General features: G+C 38.5%; 2 protein-coding genes across 2 annotated transcripts; both read left to right on the top strand.

The window, feature by feature from the left end:
* Positions 1 to 2428: 2428 nt before the first annotated feature.
* LOC141787846 (leukotriene B4 receptor 1-like) lies at positions 2429 to 3469 on the top strand. The gene has a single exon (XM_074666528.1). The coding sequence runs from the start codon at positions 2459 to 2461 to the stop codon at positions 3467 to 3469; it is 1011 nt and encodes a 336-aa protein (XP_074522629.1). The 5' UTR covers positions 2429 to 2458.
* Positions 3470 to 5501: 2032 nt separating this feature from the next.
* Positions 5502 to 7976, top strand: LOC141788037 (leukotriene B4 receptor 1). Its single transcript, XM_074666855.1, has one exon. It carries the CDS (start codon positions 5888 to 5890, stop codon positions 6968 to 6970), a length of 1083 nt encoding a protein of 360 aa, XP_074522956.1. The 5' UTR covers positions 5502 to 5887; the 3' UTR covers positions 6971 to 7976.
* Positions 7977 to 9776: the final 1800 nt, after the last annotated feature.

Raw genomic sequence — 9776 nt, 5'->3', positions numbered from 1 at the left:
GGAAATACAAAAGGGAATTAGTGCAGATGCCACGCACAGGGGGAACGTTTGCATGCCAACACATATAAAAGAATCTATTTAAACATTTCTATCATGATCTTTTGTAACCATTGGTTAGTTTAGTGATGGCTTGCGATCAGTCTGCTGAACTCAACATTTAACTAACATGTAATATTTTTGTCTGTTTTTTTTTTTGTTTGTTTTTTGTTTTGTTGTTGTTTTACCTCTCGCATTTATATTTTATTGTGGTGTAGATTTTAATATAGTATCAATTCAAAGGCTGCTGTTTTTCCTTTTTTTTCTTTTTTACTCACACTTTCTTCCAAGCCTTTTGCAACAGAATTATGTTCAGCTGTGTTCTGACTGGAGTGTAAAATTCTGCCAATCTGTCTAAGTATCAAACTAACTAACCAACATGTCATACATTTCCTGGGGTTATTTCATCTCCTGGTTTCTATCTTTTTAATCTCTGTGACTGTCAAGAAACACACTCCTCTATCTTTTCCTAAGCCTAGCCATGATCCTGTTAGATGTTTGTTTTGTGGATACAGTGTTTAGTTGAGTCTTGTGTGACCTCCTTGTAACAATATTTCCTTCTTTGTGCTCCTTCAGTTGCATTTACTGTGTCCGCTTTCTGATGTAAATCATGAAAGAGTCCTCCTGTGACCTCTGTAACCCTCATTTGTTACCCTTCTTTGGTAATGTTGCTTTATCTTTTGGCTTCAGATTTACAGGGTGGTATGTCTATAATGTTCTCCTGTGATCCTGTAAGGCTTGTTTTTCCAGTTTATCCACATCTGCATTCCCCTTTACAGCCCTGTGGGCTGGTATCTAATTGAAAGTTTTAGCCTGTATAATGTTTCACACACTAGCGCAAGATGTACTTTTATCTAGATGAAAACTGAATGGCAATAGCTAACATCTAACTGTGTTATTGGACAAATGGTATCAGAAAAAAAAAAAAAAAAAAACAGATGCGGCAGAGGGGAATGATCAAGGTGGTGCATTTGGTTGAGGTATTGTTGGTGTGAATATTTCTTGGATCAGCATCATGTCCCTGGCTATTTTATTGCTGCTTCTATCAAAGCTGCTTACTCAGGGAGAAAGACCGTACAAATTTACCAAGCGCTGCACAGTTCATGATTTCTACCTCATATGCAATGGCATCTCTAGTTCTGAGATGTAGGAAAGATGTAAGGAATGTAGAAAGCACTACGTCTTACATTTAATATCAGTAACAGATTAAATTCATAGATAACAATAAATCTTAATACAAAACCCATAACTTAAAATCTTGTGAGGTTCATGCTTTAATTATACTTTGTTCTGTTTATGCACGTTTCTTTAATTACCTATTATAAAGATACATGACCTGCATTTTAAAGGTGAAAACAAGAGCAGTGTGCCTCATTCACAAACTGTTTATAAAAAAAAATTGAGAAAGATCTTGAGACAATATTGGTGAATGAGGTCCAGTGATGTGAAGCTCTATATAAGACTCCAGACACTGTTAAGTCAGTGTCTAACAGTGCAGGGAAAGGTAAGGTAATAATTGACCATTCAAATGGTTGCAATCCAAGCAATAGACAGAATTGACAGAGTCCAAAGTTAAGGTTGGTGGGAGCTTTGTTACAGATATAAATGCAAAGGTTGTCAAAGAAGAATAAAGACAACACCTTTGCTTTTTATCAGCCTTGTCAACATCGCAATGAATCATGTAAGAGGAGCCAGCTCATGTGTGATCAAGATGGAAATAAATCCTTCGTTCTTTCAGAAAAGCCAACTGCTAAAGAAGAAAGAGACAATAGTTATTTTTAAAGGAATAGGATTTGATTTAAAATCCTCGTTCATTTTCTAAAGAGGGACATTAGTTGTAGTTACAGCCTCTGGACCAGTCAATCGTTACTGTTTTTTTAATTACTGCAGCAAATGCATTTAACAGGTAAGAAAAGCTGGTTGTGAACTCCAAGGGTAGCAATATTAAAACATTTCTGGACATTAGCCATCACATTTTTTTAAGTAGGTTATTCCCTAAAAAAGAGGATTCAAGGTTTATTGCTGGTATCGAAAAAAAAAAAAAAAGGAAGAATGAAATGCACTTCACCTTTGTTTGACCTGCGAGGAAATCATTATGTTGTAATCAAATATGCTGTGATATGAAAAAGACTTTAAGAGCTATTAAGTTAATCCACTACACAAACCGATACATAAAGTTTTGATAAAAGTAGCTTAGCTTTATAGTGTACACTTATCATTTTTGGTAACTGTCTTTACTGTTTTTTTTTTTTTACATACGTTCATAAAATCACGTATGAGACTCTCAAGTCTCTTGTTAGAAACCTCTCCACAAAAGGGAAGTGAAGACTTGTTTTGTAGCACTCAGTTTTTCTGTTCAAGCAGACGCCGCTGTCAGCAAACGGGCTTGGACCATTCGCCTGATACGTCTTCTTCAGGGGTGATGGCTCCTGAGGAGTTTGAGGGTGGGACAGCAGTGGCTTGTGTGATCCTGGGTCTGTCATTTTTGGTTGGAGCTCCAGGAAACCTGCTGGTGATCTGGACTATCCTGAGACATGTTAAGAAGCGTTCCCACACTGTGGTGCTCATCCTGCATTTGGCAGTTGCTGACCTGCTGGTCCTCATCACCCTGCCTCTGTGGATCTACTCTCTGGCTCACTCCTGGGTGTTCAACAAAACTTTATGCAAGACTTTGGTGTATGTTGTGAGTGTGTGCATGTTCAGCAGTATCTTCTTCATCACTCTGATGAGCATAGAGCGCTTCTTCGCCATCTGTCATCCATTTCTGATGATGCGCTGGAAGACCAGGAATGTTGTGAACAGATGTCTGATTCTTTTATGGGTCCTCGCTTTGCTTCTTGGAGCAACATCTCTACTGACCCAACCTTTGGATGACAGTGATGGAGCTGAGCAGTGTTTCATGAGAGAATTCAGCTCTGACGCTCAAGCCATCGTCTTATTATGTCTGGAGACCTTTGTTGGCTTTGTGGTGCCTTTCATTATTTTAAGTGTCTGTTACTGTCTTGTTGTGGCCCAGTTTAGGAAAATGAGCTTCACCTCCAAACAGAAATCCATGCGTCTTGTGCACAGTGTGGTGATAGCCTTTATCCTCTGCTGGTTACCTTACCATGTGATCAGTATTATTGATCTGTTCTGTATCCTCAGATCAGAGCATGACTGTGTACCAGAAGGTGTTGTCTTCAGCTCAGGGGCACTTGTGTTCATCAGCAGCTCAGTGAACCCCGTGTTGTACGCTTTCTTTGCGAGAAACTTACGAGGAAGTCTCCAGGAGTCCCGTCTCGTCCAGCTGTTCCAGGAAATGGCCACTCACACACAAAAACTCAGGGAGCTGGTAGTACAACATCAGACAAGCCAGAGGGCAGCAAATCCAGGAATAAAGCCGATGACTGATCTGTGTGAAGAGTCACTGAAACATGATGATGTGAAGATGTGATGTTTGATTACTGGACAAAAACTTATAATGATGAACTTTTTCATAGAGCCTTTTAGCTCTGAAAGAATGTAACAGTTAAAACAGTGCTTCCAGATGCAATTTACTGTGATATCATTAATGTTTACCATCCTGTCTCCGTTCTAGTTGTCGCTGAGAGCAAAAACACAACCTTACTAGCCATATCTTTCCATAATGTGATGTAAGTTTTTCTGTAGCAACTGTTCTCACATAGCTGCGCTATGGCCAGAAAAGATGCTGTTGTTACATTTGCTGTGCTGCAAATTATGAATACTTGGAAATCAACTTTTTTGTCAAAAATCTCTTTATAATGCATAATCATTTTTTTCCCTTTTTTTTTTAAAGACAGTAGATCATTAAAATGCTCACAAACATTAGGCTGTATTTGAAGAAGAATCTAGCATTTGATAACAAGTAAGCTACACCATGATGCTAAAGCTAATAGTCACGTATAACCTCTTCTTAGCGAATATTACTGTTAAACAGTGTTGTGATAATTAAGACTGGGTAAAGTAACAATAATATAATAAATTAAATTATAAAATAATTAATAATATAATTTATCTTTTGTACATTTATGAGAGCCTGGGGGTTATGGTGTAAAAGAGTTTGACAGCATGTTAGCTTTAATAGCTAACATACCAGAACAAATTACCCTATAGTGTAAGGGTATTGGGGCCATATTATGGGAAAAGAGATTTATGAGATTAAAGTTATACATTTATGAGTATAGAGTCTTAACATTACAAGAATAAAGTCATACATTAAGTAAATAAGTTGGGTAACACTTGACTTTAGAGGTCCGCAAATTTCATCACACTTAGGTAATAATTAGACAAAGTTTTTTCTTATTTCTTTGAAATTATCCCCAAAATTTCATGAGAATTTGGTGAAAATTAGCACACAACTTCTGGCCAGATTCTGTTCTGCAGTGCACCTGTACTTGCAGTGTCCATCACAGTCAGGTAAGGCCAATTTACAACCCCACTCTTGGTGTTTATCACATCTGAAGCCTTCAATTGTATCATGTAAAACATTATAGACCTAATCATAAAGGTTTATCATTTTGCATGTGATCTCAATTATGCATATCAACAAACTTGATACTGAAGAACTTGGCAAGATTAAATAACAAATAGCTAACTATCAACTGCTTATTGGGAAATTGAATTATTCACTGAACATTACAAAGGTAATTATCAGAGGAAACAATGAACCTAACTTCTGTTTCAAGAACTAAGCAGCTATTTATCCCCTGCTTCTCCGGAAATAGCTGAAACATTGGGATACTTCTAGAAACATTTTGTGGTGGGTTGTGTTTAAGTTCAAATAAATTATTTACTATTCGTCACTTTCTTACCTTGCAATTTGAAGTCAATTTCAAAGAAACTGGAAGAAACAAACAGTAGCCTACAAATTGTGACTTGCAACAATAAATTTTGACATTATTTTAAAGAAGTTATGTGCTAATTTCAAAAAAAGAAGAAAAACTTTCTAATTAATACGTAAGTGTGATGAAATTTGCAGACCTCTAAAGTAAAGTGTTACCATAAGTTGTACTTTTTATGAAGAAAGCACAGACTGTAAAATAGAGTGACACAGAAACCAAGGTAAACTCCAGGTCGAGGTTAGTCAATGTGTTGTTTTTTTTAAGGATTTTCTGGAGGGAAGCAAGCCACCTGTGCTGAAAAGAGGAACTTGAAATATCTCCTGAATTTATATTCAGTACAGTTTTATAAATAGCTTACTCCTCTCCTAGCACATCGGTACCACCTTGTCCTGTTTTTCTTGTAAGGTTATGCCCTCTTTACTTGTTAGCTTGTAACAGCGTTTATAACATAACATAGATTATAGTAACATAGATTTACCTTTTTACCCTTACAACTTTATTCTTGTAAATTCAAACTTTATTTTCAGTTACACGGTTATACACAACAAATTATATTAACCATGTCTTTTTTCTTCTTCATTCTAATGAGGAAAAATTGTGAAAATAAAACAATGATTGGCCTGTTATATGACCTGAACAGAGTGATGGGAAGAACAGCCATTGTTAGTTAATCACTCAGTTGACTAGATGTCTTGCCTCAAGTGGGGAAGGCTTCCTCTTGCACCTCAATGGCACATCTTAAATCATTTAACTTCGAAAAACAACCCGTCTTGACTTTTTAAAACTTTTCTAAAAAGATTTTTTAAGTCATTTATCCCCTGGTTTTCTTTTAAAACCCTAATTCTTGACCCCATGACGCATACATGAATCACCGCACTGTGACTCTAATAGCTCTATGAGGAAACCCCTTTCCTGTGCTGTCTATTCTTAAAGGGAAGTGAAGACTTGCTTGTACAGCACTTTGTTTCTCTTTTCATGCAGACGCCACTGTCAGCACAGACACTCGAAATATGAACCATTCATCTGGCCCGTCTTCTTCAGAAGAAATGGCTCCTGAGGAGTTTGAGGGTGGGACAGCAGTGGCTTGTGTGATCCTGGGTCTGTCATTTTTGGTTGGAGCTCCTGGAAACCTGCTGGTGATCTGGACTATCCTGAGACATGTTAAGAAGCGTTCCCACACTGTGGTGCTCATCTTGCATTTGGCAGTTGCTGACCTGCTGGTCCTCATCACCCTGCCTCTGTGGATCTACTCTCTGGCTCACTCCTGGGTGTTTGGAGAAGCCACGTGTAAGGCTATGGTGTTCATGATCAATGCATGTATGTACAGCAGTGTTTTTCTCATCACCCTCATGAGTGTGGAGCGCTTTCTGGCTGTGCGTTATCCTTTCGCTTCAGCAGGCTGGAAGAGGAAAAAAGCTTTGAGTAAGGTCCTGCTCACACTGTGGATAGCAGCCTTCTTGTTCAGCATACCTGTAATCCCCACTCAGGTGGTAGGAGAGGACTCTGGTGAGGAGCACTGTCTGTACCGGTTTTACACCTCTGTGGCCCAGGAACTGGTGTGTGTGCTGTTGGAGACTCTGGTGGGCTACATTTTACCCTTCTCCATCCTGGTGGTCTGCTATGGCTGCTTGTGCAGCCGGATCACTCAGATGACCTTCAAGTCCAAACGCAAGTCCACTGTCCTGATCGCCAGCGTGGTGGTGGTGTTTGCCATCTGTTGGACACCTCATCACATAGGAAACATCCTATCACTGGTCATCCTGGCCATGGGGGACTCTTCTGAAGCAGCAGAATCTCTGGAGGCTGTGAGGAACACCATGGCCTTCATTGCTGGAGCCATGGTCTTCATCAGCAGCACCACCAACCCCATTCTCTACATGTTCGCAGCTCGCTCCTTCAGGACTTCCCTGCGTGACACGGGCATCCAGAAGCTCTTCCGCCACATTTCCAGCACCTCCCCAGGTGAGGGGAACAGAGAGTTGTCCTTTGTGTCCAAGAGGCAAAGCAACCAGACTGGGAGCTCACAGTGTATGTCTACATCAAAAGACCAAATGGACATTTTAGTGAATATGTGTGAAAATAATCCATCCTGATATTGAAACAGTGTGCTGTATGTGTCTCTGTGTATATATTCATAATAAGTACTTAAAAAGGACATCTGTAGTGAAGCTCATTTTCTCTGATTTAATAATACAGATGATGAAGATGTTGGAATTTGTCTGTTACTTGTCCAAATCTGTAAATGACTTTTTTTATATATTTTGAAGCATAAATGCTCCTTAAAGAGTGAACTTATTTAAAAGAAAATTGTACATAATTTTGTTCCACACACTTTTATGAATAGGACGATACATCCTCTACCTGTCTCAGTATCATAACAACGCATCACTTTGCTGAATTGTTGATGACACATGTTGATGACAATGATTTTTATCAGTGTTGTTTTGTTTAAATTATGCCTGTTGGTGGGAGTATAAGGTTTTTCAGGGCATGTAAGGCTTTCGTAAGGTTTTTCTGTAGTTGCGCCTACCACTTCTTACTTTTTACGCTTCTGCTGTGAAGAAATTTTCACTCACTTGTCAGACTTTCTTTTTTTTCTGTGGTGGGAAACTACAAAGCAGTCCAATTATGAGATGTGAATTCATGTACAAAAAATGCAAAACATTTTTATTTCCAGTTCAGTCACTTTTAATGTCTTTTAAAATCAAAACTTACCAACTGTTGTAAAAACTGATTAATTTTGACTGATTATCTCATGATGAATGAGCGTTCATTTGCTATGGTAACCCACTTCAGACAACAGCTCGCCTTCAACTTCCTCTTAAAGATTGCAAAATGAAAAAACTGCATGTTTCCTTTGCAGGGCTGCAAAAAGCGGAAATGTGTCTTCATGTTTGTCACACTTTTATGAAACTCAAACAAGCACTTTATAAAGAGAGAAATATACTTTTATCTTTTCTCAGTGAGTGTTGTCATGGCTTTGAAAAAATGTACCATCACTGTCACACTTGACATACATTTCTTTGTGGTATGTTTGCAGCGTCCTATAACATTTTTTTTTTCACATTATTGTTGTAGGATGTAATTAAATATTTTATGATTGGCAAATAATGTAAGTTTGTATGATTTATCATGAAGGAACATATATTTACTGAATACCTATAACTGTGTGGAGCTGTCAGCAGTTTGGGATTGTGGTCCTAAACTCAGCTGTAGACATATACTACACATCCCCACTCTCTGCTCCCCACATTTTTCGTCTTTCTTTAGCTGTCCTGGCCAATGGAGACAAAAATGTTCAAAAATATAACTTTGGATATTTTCTAACCTGGAGAGTTGTTGTGCTATGATCCATGTATGGACACTTGGCTTTTACACCAAAAATTAAAGAAGAAAGCCCCAAGCTCTTAATAATCCTCAGCTGTATCCAGACGGCACACAAATACAGATTGAGAGGACAGGATAGACCTTAAAAGTATTTTAGGTTGACTCAAATGCATCAATCAATGCTGTTTCAAGGTAACTGAAAGGGGATGTAGAATAAGTATGAGTAAACCCACTGTGACAGCCCTCGTCACCCCTCTGGAGCCTCTGAATATTAGTGAGTCAGGATTATTCTAACTGTGACAGTGGAAAATTACAGAGAGCAAAGGGTGTGACAAAAAATACGAGTCAGACAGCAGCTCACACAAAAACACAGCTGACCCTGAGACACACAACTTTTTCTCACAGTACGAGGAAGCAGCGTGTTCATATGAAAACAAGATAAGTGTGTGGTAAATGTGAAAAGAACCTTTCATTCTTATAGATGCAGTATGTCGAAACCTTTTTGTTTCTCCACCAGAAACTACTATAACACTTTTCTTCTTCTGTTCTCAAAAATGGTTGAAAGTGCCTGTGAAGAGTTTGAAGTAATAATAAAAACCAACAACTATTCATAGTAAAACCTCTATAGACCAAAGTGACAAAACTGACCTTTTCTATGTTCTAATTTTTAATGTCTTACACCACTGTCGAAGGGTCACACGAGAATATTCACAGCACACAGAAGAAACAGCCTCTCTCCATTTTCCACAGCAAGTATGAATTGTGGGTGATCAATGTGACTCTTTAAGAAGAAGCAGATGAGAAATTCTATGATATAAAGCCTGAAGTACTGGCTCATCAAAGAATTAAGAGGGATCATTCTGTCCACACGGGCCCGCCAAAGTCAACAGAGTCCAAAGTGTCTGACAGAAGCTTAGAATCTGCCCTCTCATGTATTGAGAGTGAAATTTTAATTGAAATAGTCAGGTCCCCAGGCTTAACATTTTTATTTCAGAGGAAAAAAAAACTACAATAGCTATGCTTCAACAAATGAAATTGCAACAGTGGGACTGAGTTTAAACTTCAAAGCAAACTCTAAGGGCACAACCAAGAAACTTTTGGTCTTCCTCATTCTTTCAGTGCACAAGTGGTTTTAAGACACCGTTTTTGCCATTGGCTTGAAGATCTGTGAACATTCCCATCACATGATACTGGCACTCGCGCTGGCACAGTTTTTGGCTCAAACAGGTTGCCTTCTCAAGTCTACTCAGTGTTTTGTTTTGTTTTTTTACAATTTGCACCTGCTGAAAAACTTAGTGCGTCATTTTGTTGACAAAGTCAGGCAACACGTTTAAGCACGCCTAATATGAGAGGCCATGGAGACAGAGCTCCTTGCTGTTGTTTTGGGGAAATATCATTATGTGTCTTGGATTTCAGCTGAAGTGTTTCCCAGTGTATCCCCCAAACTAATCAGACTGGTTCAGCTGGACGAAAAAAGAGTCCACATGACAAAGGAGACACTGGGAATTAGTCATAACATTGGGGGATTTAAAAGAGTGAAAGCAGGTGAAGAAACAAAAAGCTTGGCATTCA

This window comes from Halichoeres trimaculatus, unplaced genomic scaffold, assembly GCF_033239565.1.
Source record: "Halichoeres trimaculatus isolate MK-OKI-2021-1 unplaced genomic scaffold, fHalTri1.1 fHalTri1_scaffold_3, whole genome shotgun sequence".
Classification (NCBI taxonomy): Eukaryota; Metazoa; Chordata; class Actinopteri; order Labriformes; family Labridae; genus Halichoeres; species Halichoeres trimaculatus.
This window is presented reverse-complemented; position numbering and strand designations above follow the sequence as displayed.